Genomic DNA, 20,398 nt, shown 5'->3' with positions numbered 1-20,398 from the left:
AGTTGGAAGGTGCTTGGAACGGTTAACGTGGAGAATACGGAAGAAAAACGATTGCGTGTCGAACGTCGTCCCAAGTGGGTGCGCTCTGCTGTCATACTTTTTCAACTGAATTGACCCTAATATCGAGAGTGTGGAAGTTGTGCGCACAGTTTGAACGACATGATCGAGAGTTTGAATACGTTGAATTGTGTGCACCTTTCGCATCGTAACCTTCTCCGAACATTTTACGTTTCTGTTAATTTAATGTGACTTTCTTTAACACACGCAATATGCATAACCTTTGCGAAGGAAACTTTGCCAGCTTTGGCGGACAGATGGTTATGCTTCAAACCCATATCTGCATCTGTTACGCTCCTAGCGACGGGCGCTGCCGTACATATTCTTATTTTGTATTGAATTATTTTGCATTGCATTTCTAGTCGTGAAAGAGTTGAAAAACACACGCAACAATTTTATACTTTAAATTTAATTTCGTCTTTGCGGTGGTTGGCTTGAAAGTTTCATCTAACCTGGTCGGTGTCTCCGTCATAGTTTTTGCAAGAATTAGGATCAATAAAAGGATCACGAACATCCACTAATCGATAGAAAGGTGATAAGCAATTGTTAAAATACGGAAAAGCGTGTTGTCAATGTTTTTGATATCCAAAATCACTCTCATCAATGGACGCGAACGCGAATTAACAATTCTACCTACTGCTGAGTACCTCCTTAGGCAATGTAAAAGTTTATGGGTTATGTTTTGGAATTTTAGCCTTGCGATGGGATACCATAATTCGTCACCAATATGCCGTGTGCTTTCGTTAACAACCTATAGAAGGAAAACAAAACGTGACTCCAACGTGACTGCGTGTTCCGCCCGTGGTGCATGAATAACTCTGGTTGTATAGACTTTCTGCTTTCCCCTTTCTGCATTAAGATTTAAAATGTTAAGAGGTCTAGTAGGCTCACATATTTCGGTGTATATTCGTAAATATGTTTTAAGGTTAAGACATCGTGGGCCACTAACATTCCGACACCTACCATAAGTAGTGATTCTACGCTTCATGCAGTGTTGTTGTATTGACTGTTGTTTTCGTGCTGGAAAACCCGGGCGCCGATGTCGATGCGATCGCACATCTCCAAAATCCACTCCATTTATAGTACATATATTCATAGTGTAGATATATAGTTTGCACAGGAATATTTTTTTTGTATTATCAGTTTATAGAGTGCTCCTGTACATGGACTCCGAAGGCTCATTACTCGTTTCGTACCGCATCGTCCTAATTGCAACGCAGCATAATTGGAAACTTCGCGATTGATCGCAAATATGAATATAAATATGTATTTCTCTCTCTCTTTTCTTCAACAAGACGGTTTGAATTAAAGTGTGCTGTGGGGGAAGCATAAATTCCTAGCAACAATTGATCGAAGGAATAACAAAAAGCAGTTTACATCGCACGATTTAAGCACCACAAAACTATACCATGCCATCGAAACAGTTACCTTTAAAAATTGGCATTTCAGACGTTGCGTAGTATCAAACTCAACGTAAAAAGTACTAGGATTTAAAAAACGAAAAACTCATAAACTGGAGTAAAAACGGCCTGCATCCATACATTAACCACTATGAGAAGATATGTTAAAACAATGGTAAAACCAAACGTTTACAACGATTAAAATATAAATAACATTCTTTAAAAACTGTACAGGTTTTTTTTTGCAAACTGTTGTGTACTGTACTGGAACTCGCTTCTCTCCGGCAAAATGTGTGGAAACAAATATTTGTGGTTCAATGCCTACAAAGCCATTCAGTGTAGAACAAAACGCTCATGAAACAACCACAAACATAGGTAGTGTTGAAACTTGTGTGCGCCAAGAATCAAAACCTATTTCCTGGCATTGGACAAACACGTGTTGCAATTATCCTACAAACAGGGACAGAACTAACCCTAAAAAGCATAAAGATGGAGATGTGCGTTGTCCTTACTTAGTTCTACAACAAAGTTGCACACTTATCCATAGACCACAAGTTTTGCATATCAACATGCTTCAGTGAATGTGCATTGCTGCTTTTGAGTCAAAAGTGGAGCGCAGCGTTACTCAGCGCCATATTAAAGACCATCATTGTTGCGCATTAAAAATGTAACATCTAGAAGGTAACTTCTACTACGGTGTTTAAGAACATTTTATTCGAGAGAAAGTGATGACATAATTCCAAGTACAATGGATTGAAGTGCTCATCGTAAGCCTTGTTTAACAACAAAACCCTTTCATCCCAAGCGTTCCTTAAGATAGTAGCGGTTGAAACTACTCGGTCTCCTTGGCAACGTATCGGAAGGCAGTCTCTGTACAATATACGTTTGCTAATACGTTCTACTCAAATACACACTAATGACGCTGCTTCTATGTAATCAGTAGAGTACCCAGTCAGTAAAATAATGATGTTCGCTTCAACGAAACCAAAACTATACGCATGCAAGTGATGTAAAATATTTTATACCACACTTTTACTTCTTGTCAATACAGAACGGGTTTAATACAATGCAAACGTAACATCTGCAAACATTGCAATTAGCATGTAAATGCTAATCCTTATTGTATCTCGATCGCAAACACATCGGCATAAAACAATAGGCATAAACCAGTAAACTGCACTCGCTTTCATCTCTTGACTTTTGTTGTTATCCACACGAAGAGAGCATCAAATTGACACACGTACGTTATTTGCATCATTGCTGGAAGCTATGGAAATCTTCCTTCCTTCCGTTCAATAACTAATTTTGTAAACAAAACAAAACAATGACCAACAACTAGACATATCAACAAAGATACAACATGTGATGTGAGCGAGGTCGCCTTCCCTTAACAATCTCATCATTTTCCCTTCACAGTCACGGTCAATCATATGGCAAGTAGTGTTACGCATCTAAGAACAGAAATAATGCTAGTGTTTTCGATTAATATCGGTGAAACGCTCTCGTTCAACAACGTTGCGTCGCCCATTGCCACATTTATTCCTCTGTCAATACATCAACTTCAAACCAAACTAGCAGAGTCGATTGTGAAGTCTCCATATCATCCTAGCTATACTATGCCAATTTTTGATTGCGTGTCCATATTATCTGCGTTTATTTTGATAAAAAATAAGTGCAAAATATATCCATTCACACTGGATACTTCTCTGTATGCGACAGGGATGTGTGTTCTTTTTTGTAAGTTTCCTCGGTTATTCATTTTAAAACTTTTATGTAACAAACAGAACCGCAGAGCAGGTTAATGAATGTCAAACAGCAAAAGATTCTTAAGGAGCATTTACGCACGGTCCAGGTTTCATGCGGCAGGTTGCTAAGAAGAGGCCAAATTCTGCCATTTATGGCGCACGTCCCGTTCACCCGGCAAGTAAATATTCTTACCAGAGCAGCAGTTCCAATGAATGCAAAAAGTATAAAACCGAGTATGAAAAATAAAAAAAAGGTTCGTTTGAATAGTTTGTTGGAAATTGATGCACCTTATGTGAACTGGTGTGCTGCTCAAAAATCGGTCCTCGTTGAACTTTCTCTTTCCGATTAGTTCCCGATGAGTTCCTATCCCCTGAATCGTTCAATAACAAATATATTGGATACATGTAACTTTTCACACGACCACGACCTTTCCCAAGCATGTACAGAGTTGTATGTTTAACTTTCCTAGATACTGTTTTCTCTTTTACTTTTCTTCTCTACCATCCGCTTTTCGTAACCGTAGCATGCATGATTTGTCCGCATTTCGTGGTTCATTGCTTTTAACACTCGCCTTTCTTTTACAATAACGTGTTGTCCTTTTGCCTCCTACTGTCTTTATCTGCTATATGCGTATTCGTAATTGTTAGTGCATGGTTTGCTTGGGTTGTAAGTTATGCTCCTAAATATTCAGAACGCTCGTAACACACTTCCTCTTGCGCTTAGTTGGTAGGCAGTTGCACGGTTACTTGTACATAGGACTGGGGGAAATATCCAGTTCTGCCGTTCAGGCTGCCTTCGAACCAGTTTTCATCCACACGTTGAATCAAAGTGATAAGATCATTTTCCTGCAATAGAGAACGTTCGAGATTCAGTATACGCCCCGATTACCACCATTGTACGATGCCACTAGCTTATGCACAGCTTTTCTTTACGGTATACCTTAAATCCCAGTTCGCCTGGATTCTCTGGTTCAAAATCGTACAACGCTGTACAGCACGGTTGCGTTGGTTTGGATGGCATCGGTGTTCTTGCAGGGGAACGCATCGGTGATGGCAACGGTGATGCTAAGGCGCAAAAGAAAGTGCAACGAAAAGTTATAGCCCAGACATTTGAACTGCAAGCGTTTATCTTTGTGACAATTTTGTTATCTAATATAATAACTCTAACGGGCCTTGATTTTACTCTCTTTTACCTCTATGGTTTCGTAAACCTAATGTTACTTTGAAAACACGTAAAACTTTTTTACTGTTAAGCAATCTCTCAATTTGACATTTGTTAAGGATGCGCATAATTATATGTATGGAACTATACAATGTGGCGAAACTAGATATAAGCATGTCCTCATTTTGAGACGGTTAATTACATCAGTTACCATCGGGTTAAAACTTGGAAGCAATTGTTTTTGTCACAGTCACAGAAAGGAACAATCTACAAAAAAACGAACAATCTTTTTCCAAATCTTTCCTACAGTAACTGAAAATGGGTAACAGATGAACGAAAGAATGAGTACAATGTTTTAACCAAGCTTAACAAAATGCCAACAACACGAAATCATCGTCAAGTACAGAAACACCCATACATAAAAAGCCATTACTTAAGGATAAATTAAGCTGAATGCAACCCTTTTCGGGATTCACTTCAAAACTGTCCAAACAAACGAAAGCAGAAAAACACAACACAATGAAAACAAAACCACAGACTAACTAGGGTGAAGCAAATTAGTCACACTACTAATCTCCTTCAACTTAACATGAAATCAAATGGAACTAACATTACTCATACACTTTGTTACGTTTCATATTTAGCTTGATACTATGTCATTTGGCCAAATGTCAACCAATAAGTTATTGTGCAGTTTCTAATGAGAATGATGTTTTATTTTTACCATTAGTGGAACGCGCCTGCGTTTGGCCGTTCCCCAAAAGTTCCAGATGTGTCGGTTTATTGACCGGCGAACTGAGATGTGATGATGAACCGCCTAGCAGTAAGTAAGTGATACAAATAGCAAAATACATTTATATAAAAAATGACGTCGAAATTTTGCCAGATAAGAGAGAGAGAAGGAGAAAAAGAGAGAGAGAGAGAGAGAGAGATAAAGAGAGGAAGGGGGAGAAAACGACAAATGAGAAAGAGAGTACAAGAGTAGCGTAGAGAACTAACGAGAAACGGTGAATGGATCACGGAGGATCGAGACATACAGTCAATGTAATCGGATATATGAAATCTGATGTAAATGACGGACTCTGACGGACTACCCATTCAATGAGGGCACACGCATGAAATACCATATCTAGCACATAAGGAAAATAGTTTCAATTGTTATGGAAAGTATTGCTTCTCTTATGCTTGCTGTTCTGTTGATTCTAGAGTGGTTCACTGGTTCACTATAGATGAAACCAGTAATGTGAAAAACTAAATCAGATTGCACTAATTGCTTTTTTTGATAGAGTGCACGGGTATAATCAATGAAAAAATACAATTTTCTCCAAATACAATTACGAAATATTGTAATAAACATTGCAATTTCAGGTTAACAAATTATTTGTCGTTCACTAACAGTTTACATACATTTTCCTGCACAATTCCAATATTCACACATAAAATGCACGTAGTGTAAGATATATTGAGTCGCATCCACACCCTCTTTTTGTCACATCCTCTCGTAAAAAAGGGGGTTAAAGGAGAATAATTCAGGTCGTAACTCAACAGGAAGGATGGATACAATGCAACAAAACCAAGACGCGTTAACTGAAAATGGCCGGGTTACTTAAGAAATGAAAAATTTTTAAATGATAACCGCTCACTAAAAATTATTAGCATCGAATTGAATGGGAATCGTGTGGGGATATGATAGCTAATTATATTATTTGTTAGTTTCTATAATGTTGTTGTAAATTCCCATCACCAGCATGAAGTTTGTACAGATGAATCTCCGTATGATGCAATCGAATTGGCTTTATGTTGATTCACTCACATATTATGCACTCTTTGATACTAATGTCTGTTTAGAACATTCTGTGTAAGAAAACATGAAGCTTGTTCGAGCGGTGGTCAGTAATTCCATGACTTATGTTGTCGAGACGTCGCAAAATGAAAAGAATTCAAACAATCTTTTTTTTTTCATTTAAAAAGTCACGGACTTATTAAGCCACCCTCGCAAATATCCTAAACGATCGATTTTCAATCGAACGGCAGTTTACGTCGAATAGTTTGATAATGTTTCAATATCTAGTGCTGGTTTCCAATCGTCTCCAGAATTGGTCATCGATCGGTCGCTGTTGGTTGATCGGTCATTGTCGTTGGAACCGTCGTTTCATTTCTCTTTATAATCATTATCTACATTTTTGCATATTTCAGAGGCAACCGTCAGTTGCTAATATCATACCATACATAAACATTTGTACTTCATAAAGCATTTCCTTCACCGTTTTTCAAACTAAAACAAGTCTATTGGATCGGCAGAATAAAATGTATAAAAAATTGTGCATCTATTTAATGTATCAAGATGCACCAAAAGCACTACTGAAATATCATTGTATTAGAAGTCAAACTATGCTGACTTTCGTAAATGTCAATAAACTAATCAGCAATCAGCATAAAATATTTGAAGTTTATTAGTTCGCCGACACTCTAAGAGCTGTGACTTTTTACTAAATACGATCGAAATACAAGTGTATCACTTTATTATTACTAGTATCATCGAGTATCACTTTATTCTGCCGATTAAAGCCAATTTTAAATGGTTTTCTAATAGTTGCCATCGGCTGTTTGTACAACCAAAGTAATAATTGTTGTATAATGTATCAAATAATAATAATTTCAAATAACAAATCAAGGCACCCGAAAATAATACTGTAAAGTAAAAACGACATAAATAAATCAAAACAAAACAAATCACCTGACCAAGGATCACTGTAGTTGTTGTTGTTAGCAAACCTTGAGGTACTATTTGTTGCCGTATGGTACATCGTAGTGTTACTGCTTTTATAATTAGAACGATTATTGTTGTTGTTGACCGTGGTAGCCCTAGTGTCAACTTTCGGTCCAGTACCGCCACCGTCGCCGAAGCTACTGCCGGGTTGGTCCCAGGCGTTCAACCAGGTGTCTACCGACGACCCATACGAGGGAGGCCGTGTGTCGGATGCGGCGACGGTATGACTGCCCTTAGCACCACTAGCACTACATGTACCACCATCACCGCTTCCGCTTCCGCCTATGCCACTACCGCTGCGAGATGATGCCAGGCTTTGCTGTGAGCCGTACAGGCGATTGCGATTAAAGTGACTGCTATTGTTGTTCGTATTGTGGTTTTTGTTATGAGATAGATTTTGCTGGGAGCTGTACATGTGATGATGGGAATTTTTCAACCTATTGGGATTAAGAAAAGGTGGCCCACCGTTCATTCCATCCTGCGAACCAAGAATTTCAATGTTCAAGTCGGCTAGCGTCTTCGGAACAAACTCCGACTTTGGTCTGGCTGCAGCTTCTTCTCGTCTGCAATGTGAACAGGGTAATACAACATTAAACATGTGGCAAGCGTAGGTTCCAGACAGATGAATCATAGTTTACTCACTTTTCGTTCAATGTTTCTACCAGAACCTTCAATATTTCGGAACATTGCGAATGATAATCGAGCATACCCTCGGCAAATGTTACCAATTGTGAAACTTGTTCCACCTTCAACAAAAGCAACCGTATTGCACGCATTATTATAACAGTGTGCACGTTGATATTTAATTTGCATAGAAAGCGTACTTACATCATTTTCCAATAGATTGTACATTCCAACCTGTGCAAGCTGCAGCGACTCGGCAAACTTCTCCTCGGCACTCCTAATTTCATCATCTGTAATTTGAGATCCTATTGGTTAGCAAGCCCATTCCGATTCCGGCGACATCAAACAGGCCGGATTCAAATTTAAATTGAATTTGATTGCCCATACGAACGGGCAAATTTACACCAAAAAGGAGTAAAGCAATCAGCAGGTTTGAATAGAACCAAAAATTCGTGTACAGGTAAACGAGCAGCGATATATAGAGAATGGGTTGTGCACGTACATTAACCCGGAGATGGAAGAAGCAAACAAGAAACGGGTTGGGCGCATAGGGGACATGAAAATAAAGAAAAAAATAAATTAAATAGCTAAAACAAAATGTAACTACAACTAAAATAAAATAGTACTTAAAATAAAATTGTACTTTCACGACCGAATTATTAAATATAAATATTTACAGCAACGGACAGAGTTGATTTTTGTTTTCATAATAGTACATAATTGATATAAGTTTATTTTGAAATAAATTTCACAACTGATTATAAAGTGGGTGTAAAAATGATAAAAGAAGGTGTTTCCACAAAAAATAAACGTTTCTAATGATCAAAATTAAATGAAATTAATAAACCAATAACAATTAGTTACGAAAAAACACATAAATACACTGCACAAGATTGGATCGTGCCAAAAATGATTCGAAAAAAAAATTTTTTTATAGGAGGGTTGCCTTTGGTAAGGTCGGGACATGATAGAATCAATTTAGGTGTCGCACGCGTACAGTCCAGAACGATCAGCGAATGTAATTAACGGCGATATGTGTCAAAATAGCAATATGGTCATATGTCTTCGATCCATAATGGATACTTACCCTTAGCCTGGCGCCGTTTCTTGCAGTCGAAATCTAGACGTCGACCTTGCAATTTTTTGCGATGATGCTATCCATTCATGAAAAAAACAGTAGTCAATAACAAAACAGTATACAAAAAATGCCGATTAGATTAGGAAAAGTTTAAACAATATATCTGCCCAGCCCTGGATAATAAAGGAAACTACATGATTAACTACGGTACATTGAGATTGGAGCACTTTCTATACTATGCCGAAGCAACCGAACAATACGGCCTAATACACAGTACAATGGCATGGCGCTCCATTATTATAATCTTTTTATAAATTTGAACTAGTTCACCGGGCGTGTGATTGTTGAATGTAATATTGCTGAACGGAAAAACTCACCATCACTTCCTTTAAGTCCTTCATCTGCAACTGATGTAGCGGCTCGAGAACGTTTTGTTTGACGTTATCATCAAGAGAATACTTCACATCAGCCATCTGCTTGAGCGAGTCGCCCATTTCGACCAGCGCTGTTGCTGCATAGGTTGGAAAACAGGCGTCAAAAGATGGTAGCCGCGAAGAGGGTTGTAACATTTCACATTTCACAAAATGCAACAACAAATCAAGCGTCGTAGCAACACAGAAGCAGAATTATTCGTAGTGTCCAGTTACAGTTGCACGATGAATTTATTTAGAGATGAGTAGAGGGAAAGAGTAAACAAAAAACGTTAATATTCCTCGCGCGACAATTGTCTCCTTGGTTTAGCTTATCTTAACGGTTGCACTGTTATCAAAGACATGATATACACAAATGTTTATCTATTGAATATAGCATTACAGCATAAAAGCATAAAAGAGAAAGGAGAAGATGTGCATTTTGAAATCGCTTTAACAGTGGCTCACTTACAGCAATTTGTTTGAGAGAAAGTGTTTCGTTTGTTTATAGTTTATGGTTGCATGTTTTCTAATCCGAAAGACGTTAGAACATGAAGTAAATTATGTTTCTTCGTGATTAAGGATAAGCTTTGTGTAAATGATAAGCAATTTTATTAACACTTCAATAATGCAACATTAGGCGATAAGTAAGACACAATAAATGACTCTACCAATGCAAAAAATTACTGAAAAAAGACAAATTTCGCAACTTCGAACACATTTTTGATGATCAGAAAATAATAATAAAATTCTTCGTAATATTGAGCGAATAAAACAAAGTAGAGCGAATCGATAGAGAAGCTAAAGTTAAATGTTATGTACTTCAATGTTGTTGTAACAATGTTTCGATGCTAATAGTGATGTTCTTTTTTACAAATAAAAGTTGAAAAATTAATAAAAATCGTTGATATTATGCAGTGTATTATTTTCAATTAATGTTAGCCATGATAAGCCAAAACGTCATTACATTTCAATTGACCGGAACGAGACTTTATGGGACACCTCCGTGCATTTGGTGCGTTATGGTGTTTAACTGAACATGAAACTAGAGTGTTAACCATTGGCTTGGATATTGAGTCAAGTTTGCAAGTTATTGCATTATTGCAGAACAAACATAATTTAACTATTATCTTAAACATAGACAGCGAAGCGTGACGAGCGTTTTAAACTATACTTACCAAAGATGCTATCTTCACCCAGCTTCTTCCCGTAAGTCAACATACAATCGGCCAGTATACCTTCTGGTTGTGGATAAGTATTACTTTTAGCCTGACCTGATAGTTTAGAAATACCTTTGACAGCTGCCATCTTAGCTCTAGCTGTCGGGTTGGGTTGCAAATACTCTTTGGTTTTTACTTGCAACTCCTCGACAAGCTCGACGGTGACATCCGTTTTCTGCAAGTGTACAAAAACGCACCGAAACGAACAACTTTCAAATCAGTCATGGTCGGGTGGGTGATTGCTGCATGATTCTAACTTACGCGCTCCATCTCCATGAAGTCCAGATCCAGTTTGGTGCCTTCGGCACCTCCCATCTTCTCCGTAACATACTAAAATTCGAAAGCACGTGCGAAGGAATTACAGTCGTTAGCATCAGAAGAATTCAGCTTTAAGCAATTTATAATTGAGAGCATAAAGAAGCTCGACTTTTGAAGCAGAACCAACTACGTTATATTGTCGGGTCCGAGGATTTCCTGCCACGGACAACTCAGAGCACGAAATGCTAGTATAACACTTAAACAATGGGTCAAATGTTCTCTCGTTTTTCCCCGCATACATTACCTGATTGGCTTTATTTATTTGCTTTTTAAGGCCCGCAAACGCCATGTTGTCGCCTTTGGAAAAAATTGTGACGGATTTTTGGTACACGGATTCTCGAAAATTTATTACTCCCTCTTCGGTGCGGTCTCGCTTGTAGCACAGTAGTGTACCGATGCCAATTTAATTATGAATCAATTTGTTACCGACAACTGATTCTTATCACTTGAGATAACACGATTTTTTTATGTTTCGCTTTCTGTTGTTCCAAGAGTTTACGATTTCGTACGATTTGTAGAGCGCACACACGAACCGAGAACAAACGGTAATTGATTTTTGTTTTCACAAGACACATCCGTAAAGTAGCCACAAAGTTTATGTGGTTTTACATCGTATCAGTAGTTTGCATCCCAATGCACGGTGGCAGCAACATGAAAAGAGAATAAAAAATATAGAATGTTTAGATCCTTTCCCCTATTGCTAAGAACGCAATAAATTAATCTATTAATTCGTTCTTGTGAAAATCCTAGAAAGTTATTACACGTCTTTTAAGGATGTCTCTTGCATGGAAAGCTATACATACGTCAAGCTATACAAAAAAAAATCGAATCCCTTACTATCGCTAGACAACCTAATGACTTCATTATCGTTCGCAATTTAGACAAGCCCTGGTAATTTTAAGGATTGCGGATATTTTAATGTAGATATTTTCGTGAATTTGCTTCTTCAACTGCGCCTCGCTGGAATCGCTTCTTCGTAGTCACGTGAAACAAAAAACTGGATACCTACTAGTGATACTTCCAATAAAAGATTGAATAGGTCACAAATGGCGAAAGCGTCGAGAAACTGTGCACACAATGTCACTGAGGCTGGATTATTGGAAAGTTGGTTTTAGGTTTAGATTTTAAATGATGTTCGTCCGATCTATTCTGAAAATTGTGAAAACCGTGTTCTCAGTCGACGCAAAGTTTCAACACTGCGATGATGTTTCAGTATCAAACGCCAAACTGTGGCGAGCAAAGCGCTTGTCAGGAAGGCGTACAAAAACTTGCGCACTCTTAAAGCTCAAGATGCTCTCCTGAACGGAGCTTGTGTGAGTGAAATGAACGCTTGAACTCGAGAGTAGGAACCCAACGAAGGATGCACCTGTTTGCTGGTAGTGGTCGGAACCGAAAGTAAAACGGATGCACTTGGAGAGCACATTTAGTATGCTCGTGGGTCCTTCACGTTCTGTTTGCTAGCTTGTGGCCTACCGTTGCAACAAAGAACGCGAAAAGCAACGGGCTTTGCAAACAAGGAACCACATTACTCGCACCATTTGTTAACATTCTTCAGTTTAATAACCAAAGATTGTTATTAAACTTCAAGTGAAGGCAATTTTTGTGGGTCAAATCCGAAACAGATACTCAGAAGAAGAAATCCTTACATTCGGGGCAGTTTTTTTCCAAGTATACTCTAATGGCGAAGCGGTCAACCCTACTTCACGTCACGTGCCGTGTAGTAGTAGGTGCATTTTTGGAAGCTTCATTCATAGGTATTCCTTCGCGATACACTTTGCAAAGCGGAGAAAGAGATGGGAAGTTGAAGAGAGCGTTTCCAACAACATGAAAACACACTACATGGGACATCCTTTCGGGAGCTTTTCGTCCAACTTCATACCAACACCAATAGTACCGTCCCAACAATCGATGAAAGCTTTGGAGCACGCGGTGTCGTCACTGTTTTATTCATTCAACAGAAAAAAGGGACACTGTGGTTGGTGCGCATGACCACTATTATTTCGTCATACAAGCAGTTCTTGTTTGGCGTAGGTTCAGTATTTTGTACGACATCTTCACTGACATTTCTTTAACCTCCGCCGTTTAGTGAGTTTGGGGCATCATTTTGATCGTTGTATGTTGTTTAAGAACGGAAGAAAACTTCAATGAGTTTTACAAAATATTAATTAATGTGTTTAAAAATTAGTCACTTAGTAACTTTAGTCAATCAATGACAGACATTATGGGACGAATGATATCACTGAAATTTGGGTTTGATAACGCACTCCCATTTGACCTTGGATGTCTACATGTCTGCTTTAAAACCTTCATTGATTAACTTCTGCAGCTCATGCTTACGTTTTTCGTTCTACGTAAAAGCGTTTTGCCTGTACTATTCAGCCCTGGCCGGCCTCAAGAGTATAGTATAGCGATTTGCCTGAAACTACTTCCTTTATGTTTCAAAACGATGCACCATTAGACAGAATGTAATTTGCAATATTATGTAGAGAAGTATGACACAGCATTCAATTAGTGTTTTACAAAAATCAACAACAATTGCAATCATGTTAAAGTATCGCAGTTTTAAATAACAATTGCATTAGAACAACGACATTGACGTAAACTGAATGCCTCGTTTCGCACAACGTTACTTGCCAGGCATGAGTAGTGCACTACCAAGGCTAATTCAACATGGCCATGGCACCATCCAGCAATAGACGCACACCTCATAAGCGCCATAACCACCGTTACAAAGATTGCGCGCAATCGGTGATCCAAGGAATTTGAGGCCAGAAAAGGTCTCAGAACTATCCAGGTGGAACTGGCGACCTATTGAACCGCTTCAAGATAGAACATTTTCATCGATCGATTTTGGATGCTACACAATTGAAGTGCCATACCAAGGAATGTTTTGTTCCGAAAGACCATCATCTGGAATGGCACTTGTACTGCCATTCCTTCAATCATGCAGAGAAAACATGGGACCACGGTAGGAGCATATTTAGCCAATTAGGCTTATTAATTAGAAAATCATATAAAACATTTTTCGATCGCCTATAAAACGATTTTCGGGCGAAGCTATTAATAAACAGAGTCGCTCCACAAACAGTTGTGGACAGACTCTTGGCATCAATGGCCAAGAGCACAACAAGGCAACATAAGAAGATAGTTTCGATTTGATAAAATCGCGCACCAAATCCCTATCTCTTTGACCATTTGTATCGAGGACAAAATACTATCATTCAAGAAATAGGTTAAAAGTGTATGATAAATAACCTGTACATTCCAAAATGGTATGTCCGTCCTTGCACGCTGGCAATACGTTGAAAAACTACTAAGCCGATTAGGTTCAAATTTTCACACGACGGGAAAAATATACAGTAAGCGGTGAACGAGACTGAGAACGTACTCTTTAGCTCCAAAGCCCGAACTCCCGGTAGACAACGATACATTGCGCGATTGTTTCGGTAGTAGGCTGTGGCATTACATGGTTTACACAACGACTTCCAAACCAAGCGGAACCGTTTAGAAGAGTTTCAATACTACCACAACGGCAATTCAGGAGACCATGAACGACGAATGCAGCGTTTACTTTCTTAATGAAACTTATTAAATGTCTTTCAATTTGGTCATTTTGAACTTCAAATATTTTGGATTGTCTTCGTAATCTAGGGATCTTCAAAGAGTTATAGCGCCACCAGAAATCCGCACCACTATGTTTAGCCATTTTTAGTCATTATTACTGTTACAAGTTTTCAAAAGCAACATCTGGAAAAATTCTTCTTGTCTGCAAAAAAAATCTCAAGTACAATGGGATTCAGTCTCCCGTTGCGGATCATCTGAAGAGGGAGAGAGTTTTGGAAATATCGGGCCAAGTGGTAGCGGTACTCATACGTATGCTAATTATAGTAGACTCCCACGCGGGTCCGGCATAACAGTGATTAGCCCTTGTTCGATAGAACGGCGCTGTAATGTTCGAAAACAAATAGGATTACACAGCTCAAGGATACGCAAGAGATCGTGGATGGATGAAACAGGCACATATTATACGCCACTTTCTGATTCCGTTTTAAGAATCGTGGTACCTTTTTATTCAACCAGTAACGTCACTTTTGTTTGCGACGAATAATCCAGCTAAAATGGCATTACTCAAAGTGCATACGCGTTTGATAAAGATTCACGCGCGATTACGGCACGTCAGCATTATTTCGCAGTTATCTTATCACCACGACAGTGGGTTTGTACTGAAAGTGTTAATGCTTAGATATGGTATACGAGAAACGGGGAACAGCTGCGAACAACCAATAATCAACAACAAAATTATTTAGTCTAGGTTTAGTTGAACATTTTCATGTTTTGCACAGTTTGGTAGATTAGCATAATGTGAACGTTTCCTCTATTAAGAGTCATGGCAAGAAAAACTATCCCCTTCCAAACGAATATGAACAAATACCAAGGTAACACTGTAGGAACGGCACGATTTTCTCGAGTGTCATAGCCGTGGTGCCAAAGAGGCTGTGCCAGTGCCAGTCGGAGCGTACTGGCCGCCTCCATTGCTGGACTGGCGTTCAAGCGTTAGTGAATTATGCAAGGGTTCAAGATTCTGTCCAACAAACCAATCGTTTCGATAGGTGGGTGGAGTAGCGGCTCCCTGATAATCTCACCGTTCAGCACGGCACGACTCAACAAGATTGTGCTGCCAACTGAATGCCTTCGGCTCGTTCTCTCGAAATGTGCAAAATCCACATTTTTTATTCATTTCCATGTTTACTTGCTTTTCTCACAAAAGCTTGGGGCTAAACTCTTCGGTGCTCGCTAAATTCTTCTTTCAATTGAGAAGTCTAAATGAGAAGAATCGAACCATAGTAACTAGTAGGCTCTGTGCGAGTGTTTGACGAATCGCTGTCGAAGAATGGTCACCTTGAACTTGAACTTGGCCCCGTTGATCTGTAGTTTGACAGTTTGAAAAATCTAGGACTAGCGGCCCGATACGTTCTCGGCTACGGCAGCATCGAAGGCGACCTTGGAAGTACGTACACGCACTACGGGATGCGCTTCGTGTCAAGGTTTCTGAGCGCGATGCGAAACTCTCGCCTTCCTTCGCGTCCAGCCCGCCGTACAGAAGGAGGTGACGATGAAACTATCAACCGCACCGCACTTGCTGTCTACCGCACCAGGGTGGAAAAACAAATTTAGCCTATCTTCCGTTGAACTTCAGTTTTAGATCGATAAAAATAGCTGCTTCGCGTTGGCGTTTGCTGCGTCCCGAATCGAATCACCATCCTTTGCCTTTCATTCACGTTGTTTTCACCGCCGACACAAGCTTTTGGAGTGCTCAATCTTTGATTTAGTGCATTTAACCGCCCGTAGGCTTCCCTTTTATCATTGCGCATAAAACCAACCCGAAACGTGCAAAAAAATACATCCCCTCTCTTTCTCTCTCTCTTTTTCGCTCTCCTCTCTCTACTAAATGCCTCGTCGGTTGTCACCATACTTCCAGGATATCAAAGCAAACATAGATTCTAGAGTAAGCCCGAATTGTACTGTACATGGAATTGCACGAATGGTTCGGAGGCACATTTCCTCTCCCACGCTATCTCAAACTGTGCCACAATTAGGAGTGGACCAACATTGAAAAAAGTTAAACGATCAATACATTCTATTTCCTATGCTGCGGAAGCTATTTGTAGTTATTCTGGTATAACTATACACAGCCCTTTTGTTGTGGAAAAAGGTATGCGCCACCTATGGAATTCCTTAAGCCACTACATAGGTTGAAGACTCGCCGACAAACTGATTGAGCTTCAAATATACCATGGACAATGTTTCGTAATAGCGGTGTTTGATTGAGCACAATCAAATGTTCTCCGGTAATTTTACCCCACAGGTTCTTGAGATCTCCTGCTGTGGGTTTTTTTTCCCTTGAAGCAGTAGCACTACTATGGGTGCGAACTGGGAAATTAATTTATCCGTAGAAATAGATGTGATGTTGGACAAATAAAGGATTCCTTACTTTCGAAATGCGCTCTTTTTCTAGCTGGCAAAACACCGAATGCTCGCTCAAAATTTGGCAAAACACATCACCAATCTAAAACGTCTTCCTCTTTTTTGCTGGCAAAGCGATAACTGCAGAAACGAACTCAAATTGCACACACACACACACGCGGCAAGCTTTCACGGTCACAATCGCACGACGGATCGACAGAAACACAACGAATAGATTTTTTGCAACACAGCAACACAGCAACACAGCAACACTACAATGCACAATGATTTGTCGGGTTATCTGGCTACCGAATGACTTTTTTCTTTCTCAATGGCAAAATGTTGACCGAGCAAAGATACTATGCTTCTCACACGGCTTATTGACAAGAACTGATTTGACAGCACGAGTTGGGACCGAAAACAATTTTATATGTTTCACATACACACCAGCAGTAGTACTAACAAGGTGAGTAGATATTCATTGTACAAATGTCACTGTTTCAACGATTGTTTAGATTCCCTATTATAAGGTAACTAGTATAAGTGGTAAACTAGTAAAAATGGTATTTACTTCGATTGTGTATGTTTGGTCATTGTTTCGACAACAAGACGCGAGTCAAAACGACCCTATTGCTTGTACTAAATGCTTCATGAATCCTTATAAACTGTCGTTAAATTGTATAGCATCAGTTATAAGTTTTATTTCCTTAAAGAATTCTACAAAACACCAATCAAACATATTTTATTGCACGATTTGGCGAATGAAAAACAAATGCGAATTCAAAACATGTCGCTGTCAGTTATAAAAAATGGGAAGGAATAAAATGAAGAGTAAGAACATGATTTGTCAACAAGAAACGTAAACAAGGAAACAGTGATCGGGCTAGTGGTGGATCGACTAAAAATGGAAAACTCTATTGCCAATTATTACGCCTACAGTGACGAAAACGTAATAAATTGGTCCACAGAAGCCGGGGGAATGATAAAGGACATTATAAACCACGTTACAGAAGCGATTCTTTCGAAAACTCTAGAAGCAACGGCTACTGCGGCCTTCATCAACATGACCACTATCGAGGGTAAGCGGTTGTGCGTAAAAGCGAGTGCCGTCGGTTTACAAGTGGTCGGTGATGATTACGACAAAATCGATAGGGATTGTCCTGAGAACGTGGCGTACGAAACACCGTACGCTCTGCTTACCGAACAAAGTCCTTCGTATGTAAATTCTTTCGGCAACCACCTAGCCGACGCTCTAACCAAGCATCTCCGGGGGTCGGAAAAGGCTGCAACTAGTGAAAATCTATCGGATGTAGAGTAGAGACGATTTATTATTAGCACAATAAAGAATGTTATATTTAATGTTGCCAATAAAGTAATGTGTCCACTTAAGCCGTCATTCTTTTCAGATACAAAGTTTGGGCTTCTTTTTCCAAACGTGCAAGCTCCTGGACAACTGGGCCCAGCTGCTCGACGTGATCCTTGTAGCCAGTTCCAGTATTTAAACGCTTTTCACCATACACAACCTTTCCGTCAAATTCATTCAATGGTACCTTCATATCCTTGGTGATCTGAGGGATGGTGACATTCAGATGATCCTCTATTTCGCCCAAGTACATTTTCTCGTCGTACCACATGCAACACCCATTGACATCGGTCAGCTCAGTGTTCCAGCAGTTCTTTCCCCTTGAAGAGCACCACTGCCCGTGGTACCAGACCTTTTCCGGCACCGTTGCCACCAACGAAAAAGCCAACCCCATACGATCGGCGCGACCAACGCGCCCGATACGATGCACGTAGTTGGATTTTTCATCCGGAAGCGTCACGTTTATGATGAACGGCAATCCTGTAATGTCTAGCCCACGGGCAGCAACGTCGGTGCAGATTAAAAATTTCACTTCCTTGTTTTTAAACTTCTCCAAATTGGCTTTACGTTCCTTCGGATTCCGATCGCCATGCAAGCACACGCAAGAATACTTCTGTCCACCAACCTGGCGCAAGTAGCGCTCCAAGTTGTCGCAATCGAGCTTTGTCCGGCAGAAGATGATGGCCCGATCCATATTGTGTTCGTCGATCGCCTTCAGGGTGTAGTCGCCTTTCAACATTTTTATTGCCTCGGACAGAGTTTCAGCGGTGTTGGAACCGGGGCGCACGTTATCACGGCCGTGGACCCCATCCGTTTGAACGTGGCTGCGCATGGTCTGCCAGCTAATGTCTTTCTGCGGATCGACCATGCACACAACGTGATGGACGGTTTCCGGTACCGCATCTTCGCCCTTCAGGTCCACCCACGTTGGGAAGTGCATCAATCGTTCGGCCATCTTTTTGACCTCGAATGAATGGAGCGTTGCACTGCAAACAACCATCTGCAGCCGCCGGCCGTCTGCCGTAATTTTCGGTATCTGCTTGTGCAGACGATCAATCATATCGGTGTAACCCTGCTTGAGCAAAGCGTCCGCTTCATCCAGCACGAAAAACCGACAACTGTTGAGCAACACGTATCCACCACCGATCAGGTCTTCTAATCGGCCGGGAGTGGCAACGATAATGTCCACACCGCGTTGCAATACTTCCATCTGCTCGCGGACATTCACACCACCAATCAGCAACAACTCGCGCACCTCGGGGTCCTTAAGATGTTTCTTAAATTTTCTTATTTGATTGAACGTTTGCTCTGCCAGTTCCCGGGAGGGCTCAATAACTATGGCTTGGGGCGCGTTCGGTTTCGGTTTGTCCGCTTCGCCATCTGCACTGGCACATGCTCCTGTGTTCGGGTTATGGATCGTTGCCTCCTTCGCAACTTCGAACAGTGCCAAGTAACCCTGCGGTGGAGCATGCTTGAAGTCTGTCTGGCCAAAATTAAAAGCCATCTCGGCGTTTTTCAAAACAACCGCCGCGTAGAAGCAAGAATTGCGCAACATCGCTTCATTGATTTTAAATGCAACTCCTAAGAAAACTCCGTTCTTCGTGAAGCCAACCTCTCCTTTGTCGAGGTCCAACATACATCCGATCACGTCCTGTTTACCAAAGGCTTCGCCGTAATTATCGAACTGCTTACAGTTGGATTTTTTGCCCGTTCCACCAAACCCAAAGCCAAACCGATCGGTGCCCAGATCCAGATTGGCCTGATCCGTTGACCAGCCCACTCGACAGAGACCCTCGTCGGTAACGGTAGCTTCGTAGTAATACTTTCCGCCGCCGCGAACGCCAGTGGTTGACCGACACCCATGCCAATCCTTGAACTCACGCGATTGGCAACGTAAACCGTCGGGCGTGATGGCCATCGCTTGCCCTCGATCAGTGAACGAAAGCTTCCATGGTTGGCTCTTAACAACAGTACCTTTGTTTACCTTTCCTTCTTTGATGTCGCGCAAGGTTTCCCACACGATCTGCAAAATTGGCAAACAGAAGGCACCCGTTTTCCCGCTTCCCGTTTCAGCAGCCATCAGCACATCACCGCCCCCGAGTATCAGGGGAATTGCCTCCGCTTGAACATCAGTCGGCAACATCCACTCCATCTCGTCGATTGCTTTGGAAATCTCCGGCATAACACCAAATTCTAAAGATTACAAAGGGACAACGCTAGAGCAACTGGTCAACACCAGAAAACATGTCGTATACCTTCAAACGCGGTCATGTTTACAGCTACTCTA

The 20,398-nt window shown here is 40.5% G+C and overlaps 3 protein-coding genes across 7 annotated transcripts; 1 reads left to right on the top strand and 2 right to left on the bottom strand.

Moving 5' to 3' along the window:
• Positions 1 to 3,574: 3,574 nt before the first annotated feature.
• On the bottom strand, positions 3,575 to 16,948 carry LOC128278062 (endophilin-A). Of its 5 annotated transcripts, XM_053016711.1 has the most exons (13): positions 16,777 to 16,948; positions 11,029 to 11,263; positions 10,728 to 10,796; positions 10,539 to 10,641; positions 10,425 to 10,487; positions 9,214 to 9,347; positions 8,846 to 8,912; positions 7,963 to 8,063; positions 7,777 to 7,880; positions 7,600 to 7,697; positions 5,089 to 5,181; positions 4,143 to 4,267; positions 3,575 to 4,048 (listed from the first exon to the last, which is right to left on the bottom strand). In XM_053016711.1, the coding sequence occupies exons 2-13, from the start codon at positions 11,071 to 11,073 to the stop codon at positions 3,923 to 3,925; spliced, it is 1,128 nt and encodes a 375-aa protein (XP_052872671.1). In that variant the 5' UTR covers positions 11,074 to 11,263; positions 16,777 to 16,948; the 3' UTR covers positions 3,575 to 3,922. The 5 variants fall into 5 exon arrangements, with proteins under 5 accessions (XP_052872671.1, XP_052872669.1, XP_052872670.1 ...); XM_053016709.1 differs by having other exon boundaries at positions 10,425 to 10,641; XM_053016710.1 differs by having other exon boundaries at positions 7,963 to 8,048; positions 10,425 to 10,641.
• A 678-nt stretch (positions 16,949 to 17,626) lies between these two features.
• On the top strand, positions 17,627 to 18,079 carry LOC128278080 (GSK3-beta interaction protein). Its single transcript, XM_053016733.1, has one exon. The coding sequence runs from the start codon at positions 17,653 to 17,655 to the stop codon at positions 18,064 to 18,066; it is 414 nt and encodes a 137-aa protein (XP_052872693.1). The 5' UTR covers positions 17,627 to 17,652; the 3' UTR covers positions 18,067 to 18,079.
• A 54-nt stretch (positions 18,080 to 18,133) lies between these two features.
• Positions 18,134 to 20,382, bottom strand: LOC128278607 (ATP-dependent RNA helicase Ddx1). The gene is made up of 2 exons (XM_053017337.1): positions 20,367 to 20,382; positions 18,134 to 20,304 (listed from the first exon to the last, which is right to left on the bottom strand). The coding sequence occupies exons 1-2, from the start codon at positions 20,380 to 20,382 to the stop codon at positions 18,134 to 18,136; spliced, it is 2,187 nt and encodes a 728-aa protein (XP_052873297.1).
• Positions 20,383 to 20,398: the final 16 nt, after the last annotated feature.

Source organism: Anopheles cruzii, chromosome 2 (genome assembly GCF_943734635.1).
Source record: "Anopheles cruzii chromosome 2, idAnoCruzAS_RS32_06, whole genome shotgun sequence".
NCBI lineage: Eukaryota > Metazoa > Arthropoda > Insecta > Diptera > Culicidae > Anopheles > Anopheles cruzii.
The sequence above is the reverse complement of the archived record's forward strand: the minus strand, read 5'-3'. Positions and strand labels throughout refer to the sequence as shown.